The sequence below is a fragment of the Marmota monax genome, unplaced genomic scaffold (assembly GCF_021218885.2).
Source record: "Marmota monax isolate L192 unplaced genomic scaffold, Marmota_monax_Labrador192_F-V1.1 WCK01_AAM20220418_F8-fsc00148, whole genome shotgun sequence".
In the NCBI taxonomy this organism is placed as follows: Eukaryota; Metazoa; Chordata; class Mammalia; order Rodentia; family Sciuridae; genus Marmota; species Marmota monax.
In genome coordinates this window covers 3485856-3507756 of record NW_026693034.1, presented here as the reverse complement: position 1 = coordinate 3507756, position 21901 = coordinate 3485856, and the positions used below count along the sequence as shown (strand labels likewise).

General features: G+C 43.0%; 1 protein-coding gene across 1 annotated transcript in view; it reads right to left on the bottom strand.

Moving 5' to 3' along the window:
* Positions 1–21901, bottom strand: part of Sdk1 (sidekick cell adhesion molecule 1) — an 893409-nt gene that overhangs the window by 205540 nt on the left and 665968 nt on the right. Inside the window, exons 10-14 of the mRNA XM_058582451.1 lie at positions 21611–21731; positions 20287–20450; positions 18184–18286; positions 15596–15772; positions 8028–8161 (exon numbers count right to left, since the gene is read on the bottom strand). Of these exons, the coding sequence (XP_058438434.1) occupies positions 8028–8161; positions 15596–15772; positions 18184–18286; positions 20287–20450; positions 21611–21731 (699 nt within the window). The remainder of the gene's footprint in view (positions 1–8027; positions 8162–15595; positions 15773–18183; positions 18287–20286; positions 20451–21610; positions 21732–21901) is intronic.

The window sequence follows — 21901 nt, the reverse complement described above, 5'->3', positions numbered from 1 at the left end:
ATCCTAAGAATAAGGAATGAAAGAATGTGTTATGTGCTGGAAAAATCACACTTTTGAATCAATATCATATTTGCTTATAAAACGAAGTTCAAAAGTAGGCAAAACTACCCCATGATGAAAGTACTTGCTTCTGAAGGAGGAAAGGTACTGGACAGGAACACAGGAACATTCTGGAAGATTAAAAATGATATATCTGGCTTGAGGTGTGGACTACATGGGTATATATATTTCTCAAGACTCACTTAAGATCTCTGCATTTTTTCTCTATGCAAAGTGTACCTCAATAAATAACCAAAAAAAATCAATATTATACAAAACAATAAAATCCTACCAGCAATTCCACTGACATCAGGGAAAAAACAAGACATATTACCATACTAATTATAATTTAAAATTATTCTCACAATCCAGTAAGATATGGAAAACAAAAAGGAAACAATAAATTTTTATTATTTAGAGAGGACAATTGTCTACCTTGAAAACCAAGAGGATCATTAGAAAAATCCTTAGAATAATAAAAGAATATGGAAAGTGGCTGAATGGAAAACTAACATCTAAACATCAATAGCTTTCCTATAATCCAATAAGTAGTTAGATGATGAAAGGGGGAAAATCCATTTAAAACAGCTGTGAGACAAAATCTTAGGACAACCGTAACAAAAAATATGGAGCCTGTGGGTCTGAACTTGCAAACTTCCCTAAGCAAAATAAGGAAGAACTGAATAAATGGGATAGATACTATGTTCTGGATGGAAAGAGAGAATTATCTGAAGTCAGTTCTCATAAAACTCATCACAGGCTGAACTCAAATAAAAACCCTAGGGGACTATTTTTAAAACTTAATAAAATAATTCCACTTTTTTCTGGACAAATAAATAGGGACCAGAAGTAATAAATTCTAAAAAGATTAGGGGACTTGCTTTATCAGCTTTAAAAATATATTTGGAACCAAAAGAATTAAAATACTATAAAATTAGCAGGAAAATAAATGAGTCAATGGAATCAAACAAACCCCAAACATTTAAAAAAACATGTCACCTTAATATGCAAAAAGGGAAACATCATAAACAAGTAGATTAGTTGATAAATGGAAAATGGGTCCTTTGGAAGAAAGGAAAAGATCATGCCAAAATATATATAACATCTAAATTCCAAATAAACTAAAGAGTTAAATTTTTGAAATTAAAATTTAAAAACAATGCAAAAATCGGTGATGACATTTATTTTATGCATAATAGTGTCAAAATACCCAAACAAAATGTAATGAAAGGAATCATAAAGAAAAATACCAACAGATTTAACTACAGAAGAATCAAACATTTCTCTGTGATTGATTTTGTGCACCAAAATTAAGGGCAAAAAGCATATTGAAAAAATACTTGTCAAAACGACAGGAAAAACCCTAAGGCCTGGAAAGAAAAAATGGGAGGAAGGAAACTGACAGATCACAGCAGAGAAAGTGCAAAAAGTCAACCAACTTGGAAAAATGTGTTTGACGATGCTGCTAATCAAAGAAATGCAAACTCACCTATCAGAGGATATGAACCTCAGACCCCAAAATGTTCTGGAAACATAATATATTTGAAAAGTTGAAGTGGGAGATTATTAAAATAATTTCCTTCTAGTTATACTTATCAGTGTCACTATCTTACCTTTGCTGGTCCACTAAGTGCTTAGTTTGCTGGGTGAGCATTTCAGCACCAAGGACAGCACCAAGCATAGCAGTTAGGGCAGTGCCTCCTAGAGGAGAAGATGGGGACTGCACTGTTTACACTTAATTTAGCCAAAAAACCAAGAAGGCATGGACTGTATCTCCTGGAGGAGACTGGACAGTGCTTGAAGACCAGGTAAAGGCCTAAGGGGAGATGTTAAGTAGGAGCTGACCAGACAAAGGTAGAAGGGAGGAGTGGGGGAGAGAATTCATTGACACAATGAGCACTGAATGTCTGGTGTGTTCTGGGAACTATGAGCAACGCCTTGTTATATAGCACAAAAGGCAAAGCAATGAGTGGCTGGAGATAAATCTGGGGACGCAGGCAGTGGTCAGAGATGAATGGCACTATCTGCCATGCTAATAAGTCTGGAAGCTATTCTTCAAGCAATGAGGTGTTCTATATAGGATGGGATTGGGCTAGCACTCTGCTAAGAGGGCGGGCCAGCAACTAGGTTTCAGGCTGCGCTGGAGGTAAGAGTCATTTTCAGGGAGTCAGTGGTGATAATAGGGAAGCTCAAGACCCACTATCCAGTGCCCTGTGGGGCCTTTCTGGAGAGCTCTGCAGGGTTTCATCATGGCCAGGTTTGTACTTTGTGGGGCTCCCTCTGGTGGCCCGATAAAGGATGGCCTTGAGTAGTACACGTCCATGGCGGGCAACAGAAGGACAGCCTGACAGTCATCATCAGTGTCACAGGAATGGAGAAGGGCAGTGGATTAGATAAAAATAACTGAATAAAGTCAACAGAATTCACTGGTTTATTTGTGGGGGGAGGAGGGAAAGGCATAGGAGTCAATGGTGACTGTATGGAATGGAATGAGAGAAGGGGAGGTAGAGCCTACTCCTTTGGGTAGAAGGAGCCATGAGAGCAGGAGAACTTGAAAGAGGGCAGTGAGGGAATAAAAGATGGAGCCAGGTTAAAGAGGAAGTAGGAAGGAGGGACCAAGGGCTTGGATGGAGGGCTGGCTTTTGAATATGAAGAATCTATGTGATTGTTTTTATTCTTTATGCTTTAAGCAATTTACAACTTTTAATTAATGAGCATATATAACTTTCACAATGAAAAGTACAATTTTATTTTATATTCCAATAAACCTTAAATACTATAAAGTATAATACAAAAGTCACAACTACAAACACGCATGTCTACCAAAAAAACTAACAGCATAACTAAGTGGGATGGAATATTCCGAATTTTTTGTATGTTTGTTAACAGCAAATGTTCACTAGGAGATCCATGGCAGCAGGCACCAAGTTTTAAAAACATCATGAGGAAATGATTGAATTTTTACTAACTGGTAAAAGACCATTATCCTATTTCAGCTGCATGATACCTTAGTCCAGATCATGGAAAACATTTAGGTACTCAGTCTGAGACCTCGGCCTCTCCCCAAATATCAGTGTTACCATGGAAACTTGTGACATCTGTTGCATTAGAAGATTTTTTTCACTTCTAATACTAAGTGATGCCAAATGTTCATGTTTGAGGATACATTTATAAAAAGAAAAATTATGGCTCTTTTTTTGGTGGGGGGGTCATAAGAGGAATTGAACTCAGGGGCACTTGAGCACTGAACCACATCCCTGGCCCCATTTTGTATTTTATTTAGAGACAAGTTGCTTAGTGCTTGCTTTTGCTGAGGCTTGTTTGTGCCTCACTGAGTTGCTTAGTGCCTTGCTTTTGCTGAGGCTGGCTTTGAACTCATGATCCTCCTGCCTCAGCTTCTCAAGCCACTGGGATTACAGGCGTACACCACCATGCCCAGCAAATGATGGCTCATATACAAATACAAAATGAATGTGTACCAAAAATTTTAGTTAGCTCATTAATTTATGAAGGAAACAGTAAGATGTTAATAACTGTACAGTTAAAAGGAAAAATTCAAACAGCACACATATGTTGACGATGCTAAAATAAATTCACAAACAGATGTGAAACTGGTCAATGTCTGCAGAGCAGTAACCAACATATTATTATATTCTACAGGATAAAATTTATCTGCATTTTTATGGACAAGAATCATTTGCATTGCTATAAATTTTCTGAGGTTTACAGAGTTGCAAATGGCCCCGTGACAATGAAAGGTGCAGGTCCTTATGGAGTCATAAGCCCTGAAGGTGCTAGATGAGACACCTAGTAATCTTTTTTTGGTTCACTGCAAAGTCACAGATTTTCCTTGACAGTGTCCCCCCTTGTGATCATAATCACCTCCAAGAAAGATCATTCTTGATCGTAATCAAGAGACATTTAGAAAGCACGACAGGTACTTCTATTATTTAACAGAAGTCTCATACCTGGCTATCAAGCCATTAGGAATCCCTGCATTGTCTCAACAGAGGATTCCGCCAGGCTCCTGTCCCCTGTCACCTGGTCAGACTCTCTGTACTCCTCTGCACACGAGGTGAAGCAGGCCGTAGGACACTGCTACCCTTCTTTGTGCTTCCAGTTCACTAAAAGGGGACCTGGGACAAGAGGATCACCCAACTTCACAAGAAAGCAAAACACAGGACACCTGCCTGCAGAGTGCCAATCTCCATTCAAGGTTTCAATTCCAGTCAAGTGCATGCACAAAGGGGGTCAACTCCAGCTCCAGAACTCTGCTCTACAAAGTTCTGAAGAGGCCTTTTTTGTAGCAATGGGAATGTTTTGAGGACAGGTGTTATAAAGCACCTGTCATGGACACTAAGCCCCTGCAGCATCCATGGTTTCCAGCAGACCAACATTCTTATCAGCCTGCTGGCTGCAGACACTCCCACACAGAGGGGTGGAGGACTGCTGTTGGGGTTATTTAGCACTGTCTCCTTTCACAGTGCTGAGTGTAGGCCAGATACAATTTCCATTTTAGTGTACTTGCGCTAAGCTGTTCTTTCTGACTATAATTAGCCAGCATGTTCAGCTGCTTCTTAAGGGCACTCATTCCTAATAAAAACAAAAACCCAACGGATGGCCCGATGATGGAGCTGGTCTTCTATTTGCTGTGGCATGGCTAACCAATTGGTAGCAGCACATTCTGCTCAGCCAAAGCTGCAGACTTATCTCATAGGGTTGAAATCAGGGACAGCCAAGAGACAACCATTTCAGTTCTTCACAATTCTTCACACGATGATACCTACATTAGATTCTGAAGGCAAAATAGCTGGGACTCACATCCAGCTCCAAGATGGTCCAGTGGGAAGAGTCAGAGGCTAATGAGGGATAAATGACATTCTTCATCCCTTTCTCAGTGAAATGAAGCAACCAAACATATATGGGATTATCCAGTATATGCCAGGCACTGTGTTGACTACCACTAGTACTGACACAGGGGTGAGCGTGTGGCTCAGTGCCAGATAACACTTGCTAGTATTTAGGAGGCCCTGGGTGTTCCACTGTCAGCACCACAAGAGAAAGAAAAGAAAAATGACACATGGATCCTGTTGTGCCTGACCAACTCCTCGTTGTTAACAATGAGGCTGCTCATTTTGTCTCCTGGATCTCAGCACCCAGCAGAGTGCCTGGGGTACAGCAGATGTCCAATCAACACATGGATGGATGGATGGATGGATGGATGGATGGATGGATGGATAAATGAACAGATAGATACCTGTAAAGCTTGCTTCTGGTTTAGGTAAGATGTTGGACTACAAGACCCAGTCATGCAATCAGCTGAGAAAATGGTTAGTATGGCAATCTGAATCAACATCTTATTTGATATAAACTGGGGAAGGCAGAACATTTCCCTTGTAGAAGATGGTCTAGGACTGTAATTTGAAGTCCATCATGGGGGCTCTACCAGGGCCCCCATTTTAGTTCAAGTTCACTTGTTGAGTGCCACTGAGCACTAGGGACTAGAGACAAATGTGAATAGAACACAATCCCCCATCTCCTAGAGATGGGTGCCTGATAGGAGTTATTTTTTTGGTGGATGTTTGTAAGGATTCTGACAACAATGGCTCTGCTCTCATCATATTCTCCCTACACATCACTGTCACAGGCATACATCCATGACATCCTCAGGAAAACCTTACCTTCTCAAAGGTTGCTTCAGTAGTAATGCCAACACCTACCCTCTCTGATCAGCACTGCTGAGCTGGAATGAAGAGCTGTCTGCAGGCACATGGGTCCCCAGACACCACACTCTCCGAGGAAGGACCCAGGTCAGTGGGTACCGCGGGAAAGGGAGAAGGGCCTGACTCCAGTACCTTTCTCTGAGCTGGTGCCAAGCCCAAAGCTATCCCAGTCAAGGTGATACCCAGGAAATGGGAAAAACACATGGCCTTTGGGACCTGTCTCAGAACTGGTTTGGGTGAAGTATAATCCAAATCAACCTTCTCAGATTCATACATGGCTCCCTGAATGGCCACCAACCTGGTATGCTTGCCATTCTGTCAGCCTTCATTGAGAAGCCCCCACTGAAGTGCAGAAGGGAGGCTGCTCTGAAGAGTCCTGATGACCATGAAGAGCTGAGCTCCAGGTCAGATGGCCAGGAGGTGGGGGTCCTACTGCTACCTGTGTGGCCCCGGGGCAAGACACTTCTACCCTATACATCCATCTCTTGGCCATAAATGAGGCCCAAACAGCACTGCTGTGGCTTGTATGGTGCTATCATTATATGATGTTCATGGCTTTCTGAACCCAGACCTCCAACGTGGAACCCAGTGACTGGACATCTCTACCTCTGGTGCCTCACAGACATCACAGACTTAATGTCTTCAAGAGTATGCCAGGCTTGGTGAGGGGGAGACCTAGAGCAGAACTCCACAAGTTGTTCCCCATGACAAAGTGAGGAGTTTCACCAGGAGAGTGAGATCTCAGGGCCAACAGCACTGAGAGCACCACTCCTGGTTGTCCTAAAGGCTAGGACCCATTCAGAATGCAGTGTCACCATGAGACAAACTGCAGGCTCAATGAGAATGACCATCTTAAGAGCCAGGCCACCTAAGGTCTGGCTGGTCTGCATGGGAGCCTAGGGAAGAGTCAGGGATAAGAGAGGCATGATACAGGAAGGACTTCAGCTCAGGCAGTCAAAGGTTAGGTGCAGCCAGTGTGCTGGTGCGCTTCTTTGAGGAGGCAACAGGTATCATGAAGGGCAGCAATCTAGCCTCTGAGCACTCCAGGCGGGCAGTTGGGAGAGATGAGGCCCCTCCAGAGAGCCACCTGAAGCCAGTGGGGTTGGCACATGCTGAACAGAGAGAAGGGTGCCTGGGGAAAAGCCCAGGCTGCACGGGACTGGGGAGTTAGGGTTTCATCCTCTGCACAGCACGCATGCTCAGGGCCCCCAGCCTGAAGAGAGCAAGAGAAGATGCAGGGTCCAGTGGGGAGAGAGCTGTAGCGTCTTGATAAGAGAGAAAGGTCTGGGGGGTAGAGAGGGAGCAGATTCCAGCTGACTCTAGGTACATACAGGATTAGGGCAACTGCTGCCATGATGAGCTAGAGGGGAAAGGCCGGGACCATCCTTAGGCTCAGGCTCAAGTAATATCAAAATCAAGGGTGCTGGGAATAGGCTGAAATGGCTGCAGCAATGAGGGGCGAATAGGGTCAGGATTAAAAATCATGGCAAGATGCTCCTTGAAGGCATTAAGTTTGTGACGTCTGTGAGGTACCAGAGGTAGAGATGTCCAGTCACTGGGTTCCTTGTTAGAGGTCTGGGTTCAGAGAGCCACGGACCTCATCAAAGAAAAGATGTCGGTCTCATCATGGGAACACAGGAGGCTTCCCAGGAAGAGCAGCTGGGAGCAGTAAGCAGGACAGCATGCAGAACCCTCACTTCAGCCAGCAGGGAAGGGGGAGGACCCGCGAGGCTGGAGGAAAGCTGGTGTGGAGGGCAACTCTGGAAGGGAGCTGTTTAATGAAGGTGGCTTGGAGGGTGCTATGCTGCTGAGAGGTCAAAGCAGGGGGCAAAGGAAAGACAAGCCTACTCTATACGTGGTACCATGTTGAGGCCAGAGAAAATACCCACAGATTCAACTATTGCTGCTGCAAACTCTCAAATCAGCCCCTTGGGAAATTTTGTTACCCATTCCACATGCACCCCAGGGAGGATGCTGTCCTGCAGTACTCTGCCTAGAGCATTCTGTGTGCATGGCCATTCTACTGGCCTGGCCCCCAGACCCAGGCCCTCACAAGAGTCCTCTCATGACCCTCCCAGCCCTGTTCCCAGCCCACATGGCCATTTCTCTTCCTCAAGTGCAGGCTGTGCTTTCCCTTTACAACCATAAAGCACTGTAACCTTCCTTTTGACTTAGTGGGTCTAAACCAGCAGTAAAGATTAGGGACACTGAGGACACAAAGAAACCCAACAGCCATTCAGGGCAACCATTGTGTTTGTTACTTACTGTTTTCAGACAGCTCCACAATGTAGTAAAGAACAGGGCTGTTTCCATCAAAGGGCCGGACCCAGGAGAGCACCACGGCGTGGCTGCGAGAGCTCAGGCTGGCCAGGAGGTTCTGAGGTGGGTGAGGCAGCTCACTTGAAGGGTAAGGAGAAGGAACGAGAAGAAAGTGTGTGTCAGACCAACAGTTCACCTGGGTGCTCACTATGGAGAGTCCTAGGGTGCAATGTTTGGGAATGGAGAACATAAAATGCAGCCCCAGTACAAAAATACTTCTTACTCCTCCTCTCCTGCAAGAGGAACAAAGCCCAACTCTACCACTCACAGTGCCATTTTGTTTTCTAAACGTAATTTGATGTAATCCCTATGGAACTGAAACAACAAATGACACTGTCACTTAAATGGGGCAATGTGTGCACAAATTTTTTTATGCAGTATATTATTTAGTAGAGAAAACTTGGTCAATGATTTGTTTTCGCAACTAGAAGCTGGTAATGGAAATGCAGTAAACCATATGAACAGGAAAAGCCCTGGTAGATATGACTTAATGTGAAAATTTTCCACACTAGCCATTTGGAATTAGTATTGAAAATGCCCATCTGCATTCTTAGACAAACAGAGTTGCCTCATTTATTGACAGCATGAGGTTATACTGTCATTCTGTTTTCTGTTGGATAATAGAGGTTTGGGGGAAGCACTTAAAAGGAAATGTGGTGAAAACACTAACTAAAATCCCATGGAAATGGTAAATAACACATCAGCACAGCCATAAAATGGAAATGCAATTAAAGCAAATAAATTCCAAAAAGAAGTTACTAATAAAAAAGTTTTTACTGGGATTTACTGGTGACAAAGCTGCACACTATACTGTGTCTTTCTCCCAGTGACTGGCCTGAAGTCACAAGTTCCCCATGTCCTGTGTTTAACCTTGATGTCCCATGGTCTGGGGGCAGGACCTGCTTTGGGAAGGCACAGGATGGCTGCCACTTCTGCAAATGTTCCCAGGCAGTGCCGGGGGAAGGTGCTGAGCATGCCCCATTTCCCCCATTAGCTGGTTTTGGGTCTCTCTGAGACATCAGGTATGGCCGAACCACATAGGGTCAGAACTAAAAGCCATAATTATCCTGGATATTTTTTTATTTTAAAAATGTACTCATTATACTTTAAAATTTATTAAGCTGTTTTGAGCTTTCAGCTACCTAAGAAACACAGCTCTCTCTAACCCCTGCACACTGTTTATAACAAAGCAGTATTTCTCATGCAGACTGCAACTACATTGTACACGGGCACAGTAAGCAGAAACCTCAGCCTGAAATGTTGCTTGTTTTCTTCTTAACTGTGAATTGTTTTAAATCAGAGAAAGGGATGTTATTTCTAGTTGAGTTCTCCAACAACCAAACCTCCATTAGATTTCTAATAAAGACCAATATGAAGGAAGTACTAAGATAAAAACATCTATTCTACCTCTCCAAAGCCCATTTCCTATTTTCTCCCCCAGTCTGAATTGGTTTGAAATCAAACCAAAGTTGTTGAAATAGTTCACCTGAAAACAAATCATGAATAAGCTTGAATAGATATATCCAAATAAGACTACTGAATAATAAAGAATTTGTCTGATCTGGGCTGGAGCTTCTAAGCCCTTGGAATCTCTGGAGGGACAGAACTGTCTCTGTTACCCAGGGTGGGTCTCTGAGACACACTGAGTGTATGCTTAGGAGGCAACTTGGGGGTCCCCAGATTGTTCCAGGAATGGGTTCTGGCCATGCTGGAAAGACCAGCCCTGTGATAGGGTGGGGGTTTTAGCCAGTGCCATCTGCCCAAACCTTCTGGCCTCCAGTGTGTATATGTATGGGGGATAGAGATTGAATTCAACCCTGCACCAGTGATTGAATCAATGGTGCTGACACAACAAAGCCCCCAAAACACTCTGGACATGAAAACAGCTGAGATTTCCTGGTTGGTAATCATGAGCTGATGCATTCTGAGCACGAGGAAGCTTTGAGTTTGGGACCCTGCCCACCCTGCTTCATGTTCTGTTCATTTATCTGGTCCTGATTTTTGTCCTTTATAATATAACTGTATGCAGGGCACTTTCCTGAGTTCTGTGTAGAGAATTTGAACCTGATGGCATAGTGGGAAGTTTCAGATTTTAGCTGATTGGTTAGAAATGAATGTGGCGTGGAAGTCCTGAGCTGGACGCCAGTGCCTAAAGCTGGGGCATCTTATTGGGGTCTGTGTCCTGGTCTTGTTAGGTCTGTGCTAAACCAAAGTAATTCTTATCAGTGTCAAGACTCCCCCTCAAAATGGAAGGCTTTCTGACATGAGGAACAACTTAGAAGACTAGGAGGGCTGTCTGTGTTCTGGGTGGTTTTCCATGTGCACACTGCTGGTGCTCTAAGAGGCTCCCTGCAGCAGACGGACATGTACACAGCCCGAATCTCAGCTCAGACGCAGTGTTCACACAGGTCCCAAAGACACAATAAGAACCTGGGAACTCATGAATGGCACCTTGAGATAGGAAACAATCCCAATTACACATTCCAGAGGGATTAACACTGGGGTTTGACATGAGTCATGAATCATTTCCCACCAAAATGAGTGCTTTTATTTGCCCACCCTTTCCAGTGGAGGGCACACGTAGAAATGACCAGTCTTACAGGTGAGTGGATGGCCTTTCTCCTAGGGCTGGACAGCTCTGTGATTGTGCTTCAGGTGCATTCACTTATTGAGGGGCCACTGGTGGAACTCTCACATTGTCCAGGGTCAGCCCACGGTCCCTGCACTGTGCTCACACACATCCCTCTGCGCACCTCCGAGCTGCTGGCTCTCACCCAGGATGTGATGTAGTCAGTGTGTTTTTTTCTGATTTCCCACCTCCTGGCAGCTCAGAAGCAATTGATAAGAAGGTGACGGGTCTGCTAGGAAGCATACCAAGCCACAATGATATAGTCCAGAGCCTGACATTAGGAATTAAAAAACATTTTTAAAAAGAGACTTAAAACTAGACCTGATGGCACACAATTGTAATCTCAGTGATTCAGGAGGCTGAGGCAGGAGGACTGAAAATTTGAGGCCAGCATCAGCCATCTAGTGAGACCTTTCCTCAAAATAAAATAAAATGGACTAGGGGTGTAGCTCAGTGGTTGAGTGACCCTGGGCTCAATTCCCAGTTACTGGAAAAAAAAAATTTAAAGGTAAAGTGGTCTTGAGACATTCAGTGTAGGACCCAAGACCTAGTGACCCAATGGTATCTGACAACATCACCACCCCTGATGCACAGAGAAGCACAGAGCTCTGATCAACCAGGCCATGCTCAGTCAGAGATGTCTGACAGCACAATGCAGGAAAGGGCTTTTACACATGTCACAGAACTCAGAATTGGAAGGAGAATTGTTTTTCCTGATTCTAGCCCCGACCCTATGTGAACAGTGCTTCTGTCATTTCTCTTGTGTCCAACATTACCTGTTTAGCCATGCAAAGAGCTTGTTAATAGACACTGAAAATATAAACCATTCCTTTAAATAAGTTCTGGTTATCTTGTGAAACCCTTGACTAGCCTGTCAGTAATGGATAAATGAGACTCTAATATATTCTGAATCTATTTCAGAAAATCTTACCTAATAGGAGAAGATTGCATCCAGGCATTTCTCTGCCAACTTTGAAAGGAGATAAACGATTGGCAGTGACTCACAGACAGTGATACCCAGACGGGTAACAAATGGAAGTGATCCGAGAAAAATGGAAACGAAGCCCAGTGCTGAGTCACCTTACAAGGTGATGGGACGGGGGCAAAATCGCTACCAGCAAATTACACCACAGGAATATCAGAGAATAACAAAAACACAAACTCAGACTGTATGGGAGGGAGATTAAGTGAGGTGTGTGTGTGAAGAAAACAGATTTAAGGACAAGAGCGAGAAATTGGTGAAACTGTGGCTGTGGGGAATGGCTTGGGCAGAGGAGGAGCAGGCAGGGATGTTTCTGTATAAGCATTGCCCCTTTGATACACAAATGATGCCTTGGTAAAACTCATCTTCTTCCACTCTGCTCTGAGGAGGAAGATGATGGGCCTGATAACTGAAATTGTTCACTCATTATGGCTTTGTCAGAAGTGGTTTTATTGGTAGAAACCTCTCCCACTGCCTCAGGGTCAGAGTCTTCATGTCTTGCTCTGTAAATTAGATTTTCTCTGTACTCTAGGATCATAAGAATTAGTCTCCAACTTCAAGAGGAGAGAGGCAATGCTAATTGGGTCTTTAAATGATTGAACAATTAATCAATCCATAGAGCCTAAGGGGTCTGGCCCCTCTGTGCTCAACAGGGTGATATGCTTGCAGGGATACAGAGTCATCCCAGGAACCAGCGGCTCCTGCCTTTATGGTACCAGCAAACTAGGGGGAAAGACATAAGCAAAGCCAGGGTGACCGCGTTTATGAGGACAGTGCTGTTAATTTACAGGATACATCACAGAACCATCTGGAATTTTAGAAGCCCCTTCTTTTGGACAGGGGATTATAGCCAAGCCCACGTAAATTGTAAATTAGTCTTTGTGGGTGATGCAAAACAGACTCTCATTGTAAACTCAGCAGAGTGAGCCTCACCCAGACATTCCCTAGCACCTACTATGCCTGGCACTGGGGGAGGCACCCAAGGCTCTGCAGCAGATACCTCTGGCCATTAGGTGGATCCTGAAGGTGGGGTCAAAAATAGCATCCTGAGGCTGCAGAGTCTGTGATGCAGGAAGGGGTGGGGTGGAGAGGAACAGAAAGGTTGGGATTCCTTGAGGGCCCCTCTTCAGCCCCTCAAGGGAGAGGTGTTGCCCTTCCAACTGGCTTAACCAGAAGCTTCCCGCTGGATATTAGGTGGCGGGGTGAAGAAGCATGAGGATGCACTGATGGACAGTCTATTTTTGAAAAGCTCATTTCTAATGCACTTAATTTCTATATTTAACAAAGTGGTTTTTAGCTGAAGTCAAGAGGGAAGGGGAACAGGTTTTCAGTGCTTTGAAGGACACTGTTTAGCTATAAGAACCTCTCAGTCCCTTCTGCAATGTAAGATTTATTTCTTGATTTTTTTTTGCCATTTGAGTAAATCAGGGGAGTGTGACAGGGCTCAACCTCAAAGTTCTCTTAGAAGCATCAAATGCCCCACAATCATGGATTAATATTATCATTATTATTGTCATCACTGATCTTGTAGAGTCTCAAAACCTGTTGGGATCTAAAGGTGCACAGCTCTCCTGATTCATTCAGAGCTGGAAGAAGCAGTGTTTATAATACCAACAACTCACAAGGACCAATGGCCTTCCTAATCAGTTCTGTGACCAGTGCCACCTAAATAGGTTTGAATCACAAATCTGCAAATATTTCTAAATTTAGAGATGAGGTGTTTTACCACTACAGAAAACCTATTATTTTATACATACAGCAACATTTGTTGAAAAATGTATTTTACTTAGAGGAAATCAAATAAGCAAATAGTAGGGAAGATATGTAAATCAGAAGAACATAAAATTGTGCAGAATAAAAAGAATGTGCTATATTGGAAGTATGCAATTTGGCTTCTGCTGGCAGAGTCTTTATGAACTGCTAACACTTATTTATTTGATACCAACAATGGATGATCTAAGAGTTCTCAAAGGTAGTTTTAAAATTCTGAATAGCAGAGGATTATATGAATTCACTGGCTATGCTCTCTAATATCATAAAAAACAATCCCTGATCTGAGACCTGGAAGGAAAGAGGACAGGAATAGCAGAGCTGGACAGGGATTTCTGATGGAGCGATGGGAGTTCGTGTGCTTATTTAGTGGGGAGCCAACTCATGAGCATGGAGGATAAGAAGAGGAATCAGAAGGCCAACCAGTGGCTCAAAACATTCATGCATCACTCCATGCATTTGTGCATTCAACCAACAAACCAGCCCATACTTACTGAGCACCTGTTGTGCATCAGACACTGTGTCAGGCATTCAGAATGCAAAACTGTGCCACTGAGGTGCTTCAGGAGGGGAAGGTAGGCTCATCCCTCACAGTGTGATACATGCTACCCGTAGAGGGAGGCTAGGCCAGGAGCTGCGGGGACTGCAAGAGGTACCCGAGTACAAATGGCAGGAAGGGATGATGCGGGGGAACACTAAAGAATATATGAGCAGGAGCCCTTCGGGTGCCAGCAGAGAATACAGCTGTGCTATGGAGGCAGCAGGTGACTGAGGCAGCAAAAAGACTGAAGCTGGAGATACAGGGAAGGCAGAAAGCCTGGAGTTGGGCTCCAGTGCTGATGGTCCAGTTAGGGGAGACACTGTCTGTCCAAAGCCTAGAACCCTCTGTGGGAACCACAGGGCCCTTTCTCATTCTAACTAGGGTGACCTTTGCTCCAGACAGTAGCTAACATCTAAAGAGAAAAGGGGTATCCTGGATTTTTCAGATGCTGAAGGTGCAGCAGGATGCTTTGGATTGGCTGCTATACAACATTAACCTTTTAAATTCCAAAAATAGGGGTTAGGGCAAGCTTGTTCTTGGCCACTCATTCATGCATGCAACAGGCAGAAGGCTGTATGTGTATGTAGTTTTAGCAAGTGCCTTTGTCATTCTTAATTCCCTTGGCTGGCATCTAAGGATTCAAAGACAAATAAGATGTGTTATTTTCAGGAAATTATTTTTGTATACAGAATCCTTTCCAGATTAAGGTGGGCAGAGTCCATAGGGAAAAAAAAATGTCTTACAAATGGCTTTTCCTGATGGTCTACTGTCTAACATGGCCAGGGATGGACCTGTGGGTGTGTTATGGATGGGTGGGTGTGTCACCATCACCAGCTGCTTCCTTGGCAATGGTGATGCTTTGTTTTCATTTTCAGGTTTTATTTTTATACTCATGTGCTTAGGGAATATCTGGGAGTGCACACTTTTAAAAAAGCAAATAAATTCACATTGGAAAAATGAAATTTGTCAACAGGCCTTTAATTTTCTCACTCCATACATGGAGAGAGAGAGAGCTGAGGAAAGAGTGTGCAAAAAGATCAGTGGTTCCCACCTGCGCCCCTGGACCCCCAGGAAGGTCTGGGCTGGAAGTAATGGGCAGCTGCCTGCTATTTTCAGGATTTAAAAGACTTAGTGGAAAGTATCTGTTCACCCACAGAGAGGCAGCTGGGACTAACTTAAGCTCCAAGTCTATTGACTGCCGCGGCAATGGTCTTGCTCGTGGGCTGACCCTGATATTTCTCCTGGATAGGAAGCTCTGGTGGGCAGTCAGATGGAAAAATGAACTCACTGCTGCTTAACCACAGTGTGGCAAAGAGCCTTTCACACTATGGTGTCTGTAGGGCAGACATGACAAAGGATCAATGGGGATGATAATCTATGATTAAATCATCTGCACCAAGAATGCAACATTTTAACTTTGAAGTTAAAAATAAGATCCCCCCCAAATCTTGTCAATGCACATGGCCTGTAGAGCATGACATATTGACTTGGGACCACTTGGGCTTCTGAGTGGTATTGCTTTGGAGGTGCTGGCTTAGGGTAGCAATGTAGATAGCAAGGAGCTGGCTAACACCCAGAGAGAAGGTACTCACATCACTTCCAGCCGGGCTGTTCTGGAATCATTCCCTCCCTCAGATATGATTTCGCAGGTATAGTCCCCAATGTCACCTGACCATGTCTGGCTAATGAGGAGGGACCCATCCTTCTCCACCACAATTCTAGAGCTGCCAGATGGGGTGATGACCATATTGTCCTTCTTCCAAATGTAGCTGTGGGCCAAGAAAAGAGTCTTCAGTTACAGAACTCTCAGGAGCAGGAGCACTGGTCCTTCCCTGTTAAATAGCAACAACTGGTGAATGACCTTGAGCATATAATAAAGATCAATCAATTTTGCTCTTTAAAAGGATAACTTTTAAGGCTTTTGAATTATACCTAAAAGAGAAAAAAAGGAAAAGAAAAGCATCCAGATATCTTTGTCAATATACAAAAGTAGATGCTGAAGTCAAACTAGGACAATGAAGACGACTGGAAACATTTGTCTGATCTTGTGTATAGGAACTGGGGACTCGTGCGATCATGTGCATACCTGTCACCTGCTAAACTGTACTTAACACCCCTGCCCTAGAAATGTACCTGCAGGACAAGAGTGCCCTCTGAACAGGAGTCAATGACTGTTTAAAAATTCCAGATGGGCCAGGTATAGTGCACATCTATAATCCCAGTGACTTGGGAGGCTGAGGCAGGATGATTGCAAGTTCCAGCCTGAGCAACTTAGCAAGACCCTATCTCAAAATAAAATAATAAAAAGGAAAAGATCTAGGATTGTAGTTCAGTGGTAAAGTGCCCCTGGGTTCAATTCCCAGTACTGCCAAAAACATACAAACAAACCAAAATACTGGGGGGCTAGGGATATAGCTTGGTAGGTAGAACAGTTGCCTAGCATGTGGGAAATCCTAGGATCAATTCCCAGTGCTGAAAAAAAAAATCCCAGAGTAGAATTACCCAACTACTAACAACAACAACAACACAAAAAGAAAAACAAACAAACAAAAAAACCCACAAAACAAATAAATAAAGTCACATCTCAGTATCTCATAAACATATTTAAGCATATATTTTAAAAATCCTAACATTCTGGCAGATGGCCCCTAAAATTTCATTTCTTCCTCACTTTATCTTTATCTATGTTTTAGCCCATTTTTCTTTTCAAATAGAGAATCAATTAAGAGCCTGTCCAGTCTTTTGATGTCCCTGGGCTAGATGAGATGAAAAGTGCTCGTTTTTTTTTTCCCTCCAGAATAATTTGATCAGATTTTCAAAATGTACCCAGGTTTTTTAAAGCTTTCATATTCACAGAGCACTAACATTTACAAACCCCTCATCTGAAATTATGCTGAGATAGAACAGGACAGATCCCCGAAGAAAGGAATGGAGAGATGAGCACCGGGGGCAGAAAAACCCCAGGTTAAGAGGGAACAATCCAGTACTTTCTCTCCAAGGGGCCTCCCATTCAATCAACACTACAAGAAAACCACACAGATCCAAGGGGCTTCTCTTTAAGCTCTCAGAGTAGCAGAAAGCCAGCCTGTTTGTTCTTCATTCTCTGGAATCGCACTCCAAAAGTCATTTAGAATGAATGGATTCTTTTCTAGGCATGATAACGATTCTAAGCCAGCCTCCAAGGATTCACTGGGTAATCTTTAACTCACTAGTTTCTGTTTGTTCATTTTGTTTTGCATTCAGCATTCCTGTAACTAAACCAAACTTGTTTTTGAGCCCTGGGCACCTTTGGAGAGCCAGGTGAAGATGTGGAAATTCCTGATTTGCCAAACAACTTCCCAAAAGAGTGAAAGAAAGGCTGAGTCTGTGAACATAGGCAAAAACATATGCATCAAGAGTCATCACCTCTGCTCAGAGAGAATGTCCCAGGAAGCAGGCAGGCTTTTGATTCCAGCACTTTGGTGAACTATTCGGAGCTAAGACCAGAGTAATAATACTAAGATGACTGGATTTCTTTCTTGATTTATATTCAAGGCTGATTTTGAAAATTAATAAATTATTCTGTAAGTGCTGCTCTTTGGGAAAAAACTCACCACTGAGGGCCACTATGCACCTACCTAAAGGGCCAAGTTTTTTATCATCACCTGGCAGGATGTCACAATTGTTTTTGTGAACTGACAGCTAGTTTCCTTCTTCACATGTTATTTTCCTCTCAGTGTTTCAGAAAACCATAGCTACCTTTCTTTTAAGTGCAGGTCTCCCTTGCTCTCCATGTCACAAGGAAACCATCCTTGGAATAGAGAAAACCCCTTTGGAGAATTGCAGAGTCCCCATGTAAACACTGGTGAAATCCTATTCAATCCCTCTGGATTTTTCTCTCATTAAGTATCAGCTGCTGACAAGTACGTTTTACAGATAGTGTATTAACCTTGGCAGAAAAATCATGAAAAGCTGTATTGAAGTCATGAAGTGGAACGCAGCTCACTGTAAATAATACATAAGGCTGGAGTGGAAAATGGGATTCGTGTGATTAACGATGGAGCCGTGACCATAGGATGCCATAATCAGGGATCTGCTGCTGAAATCAAAATCCCCCAAATTCTTCCTCCTCATCTCAACTCCACTTTTAAGCTCACAGAATATTAATAAATCCCAAAGTATCAGAACTAAGGAAACTGACCGGAGAGAAATCCGGGGGTCGTGAGTGGCTCCACAGCGCAGCGTGGCCATGGTCCCCTTTATCACTACTTGGTTCTCAGGAGGGTGAACGATGGACGTTCGATCTGAAATAACACAAGACACGGCTCAGATGAAATTACAAGTTTCAGAGTCTTTGCCCTTAGGGGGATAATGAATTGATCATCTGACATCAAAACCTTCAAGTTTTCTCTTATCTTGGCAAAACGAGAGTAAATGGAAGCACTCAGAAGTGTTCAGGGAATTGAAAACAAGCCTTCCCACTTGCAGCAAAGTCCATCTTCCCTCCCCACCCCTCCTGTGTCAGCCTGGACCCTCCACACCCTCCGGGGGAAAGAGAGTGGACAATGCTGTGCAAACACCTCCCAGATTCTATACTCCTGGTTAAAATCCAGATTCTTTTCCAAGATAATCATTGTTGGACAATTTCTAATGTTCCCATGACAAAATACTTTCACTCATGTTAATTTATTTAATCCTCACAACAAACTTGTTAAAGCTCTGATATAATTATACCCAATTTTCAGGAATGCAAATGGATACTCAGAAACACCTTGACTTGCTCCAAACTACAGAGTTCATGAGAGGCTCATCAGCTCTGTGCAGACCTGCAGCTCCTAAGCTCCCTGGCTGCTCCAAAGAATGTCAGCCTCCCTGCACATAGCCCAAGCATTGTGTTCCTGCACCACATACTTCTGAGGGGGACGCTACTCTAGTCCCATGCATGGAACTTGGAAGTCACAGGGCTGATATGACTGATTTTTAGCAGCACATGAAGAAAAATGTTTGAGTAGTATTTTTCTTGTCAGTGAAAAGACATGTTACTGTCACTAACAGTTGTACAAATTAACATGGGTAATCTAGGTTGAAAATGCTTTGCAGGAGCCAGGCATGGTGGAGTGCAGCTGAGGTCCCAGCCACTCAGCTACTGAAGCAAGAGGAAGGCTTGAGACCAGGAGTCTGAGACTAGCCTGGGCAACATGGTAAGACTCTGTCTCAAAAAAGGAAGGGGAATGCTCTGTAAGCCACCAAAGTGGTATACCACTCATTCTAGTACAGGTACAATTTTGAATCTTAGCAGATCCACAAAATTCTAATGAGTGATCTTTAGAGATCCAGACCTCATTTTTCACAAGTTTTTGAATGTATGGTTAGTTTTTGGTGAAGCACGATGAATCAGAAGTGATTTACTCCAATCACCAAATGGAACAGAATGTTTTTTTAATAGTTGCCAATATTATGGGAATTTGGATTAACTTCTTTTAAATTCTTGGTGTTTTTTAGAACACCTAAACAATTAGAAAAGGATGATTTATCAAAGTGGATACTACAAAATGCTGATCAGATATGAAATGAAGCATAATGACTTTTATTTAAGGATGGCATTTTAGCAAATTCTTCACTCAAGTGAGTTAAACTTTCTGTCCTTATTAACCTTATGAAAATCTGTTGGTGAGCACTGTCCTTTGCTTTTTTTGAACAATGAGCTTTTAGTGACATGGATTTGGATGAAGAAGAGAGGGAAAGTACTTTGGCAGTTGAAGGGGTGGGAGTGGGATTTGGTACCCAATCCTTACATTCCAGAAAACAATTTATTCTGCAGAAACTAGTATCATGGATAAAACAAAAATGATAAAAGCTGATTTTCTTCCACTTTACTCCTAATATATGAGAAACATTCATATTTAATGTCCTGGGAGTATAGCTAATCATAATACAGCACAGAAAAAACTTTCTGTAGGATTTTAATTCTTGAATCACTTTCCTTATAAAACTCTTATAAATTTAATCAACACATCAATTTTGTTATTTGAGCTAGTTGGGCATAATATCTTTACTGACTTTAAAAAGTCAATCTCTTATCTCTCCTGAAATATCCCCATTAAGTCTTGAATACATCTTTTAATTATTCTTTTAGAAAGTGAAAAATTAATTACTCAACAGACTTCTATAAATTAGTTATAAAAATAATCATTCTCTTTTGATTAAATGAGAAAGTCCAAGGGCATATTGACATCCCCTAGGCACAGATGGCATGATGATTAAGCATGATTAATGGAAGGTTCACAAAGACCACGGTCCTTACTCCACACAGTGAGTGCTGCGGATGCTTCCAGGGACCCCTCTGTGTTAGCCGCATAGCAGGTGTAATTGCCAGCGTCCTGGATGAACACAGGGGTTATCTGCAGACCCCCAGACTCCAGCAGCATGAACCTAGGAATCCGGACAGAGCCACTGGCCAAAATTTGGCTTCCTGAAAGAAAACAGGAATTTTAGAATTGTAGGAAAAATAGAATGTGTAAACTGTAAAGTTTCAAAAGAAAGAAAAAATTGTTAGGCAGCAAGTAAGAAAATAACTCAAGAAGACCATCAGAGTAAAGTGAAAATTTTATGTACAAAATAACTAAAGTAGTTTTCTTAGCATTACTTAGAATCATGAAAACCAAGAACATCCTTATTGTCTAACATTGAGAGAGTCAGTAAAACAAATTATAATCTGTGTATGTGATCATTCTCTTGGGTGACTGGTTTTTATGTTTCTTTGTATACATATGCATTTGGGAATTTTATGTATAAAGCTGCTATATGTTCAAGATCAAGAAAGAAAAAAAATAAATATGTATAAAATAAAAGAAGGTACCCTCTTGCCACTGCTCTGCAGTTTCCCAGGTCCTTACCTTACCAACCATGTCTGAGTGCATGACCTTCACTTCTGAGAGGAAAGATGCTGCCATGCAGCTTTCTGGTCTTGAGGACCAGAGGTGACTTCTGATGTGTCCCCCCAGGTCAATCCGCCCAGAACTATTTGCCAAGTTACGCGAATCAACACAGCAAAGCATGGACTTAGTGAGATGGGCTCTGGGTACTGGTCATTTAGTGACAAGTGGGCTGACTTGTAGAAGAGGCTGTGGAGACTACCAAGACAACTGTGATGTGCCAGGGAACTGAAAACACAGTTGAAATTAAGCTTCATAGGTCAAGCTGGGGGAGGGTAAAAAATGATAGCATCTTTACTTAAAAAAGGCATGATTCTTAATTTTGAATATTACAAGCAACAATTCCTCCTATGTATAGGAAAGCTGAGCCTTAGCAGAAATACTTCAAGTCCAATACTTAATATTTGAAAGAACCCCAGGGGACCATGGGCATTCCGTGAGAGCTTAGGTGGAGGAGAGGACATTTGCACAATTCTTATTATTGTTAATATCTGTTCTTTTTCTAGAAGGCAGGGGTCCTGACTGTTCTATTCACCCTTTTACCTCTGGCGTTTGGCACTGGTAGGGACAGTCAATAAATGGCTGTTCAATCTTTACTGAATGAATTCGTGGATGCACGAGAGTGAAAAGAACAAAACACAGCAAAGGCCCGATCTTCCACACCAGCCATGCTCTCCAGAAAGCAGAAGGCACCTGCCTGTCTTCCACGTGATGGCAGGCTTAGGAGCCCCAGACACCTCGCACCGAAGAACAGCTGTCATCCCATCAGTGACCGTGGTGTCCTCTGGACGCCGGATGAATGCTGGGGCAACATCTGTGGAGAAGAATTGAACCGTAGGTGGTCAGCACATTGTCCCTGGGGAGAGTGCCATGTGGCTCTGCAGACCCAATGCAATGAGCAATAGCGATAAAACACAGACCCTTTCAGGAACCATCATTTGTCTCCCAGGAGCTCTCTACCTTTACAACCTAGAGAGAAATGGA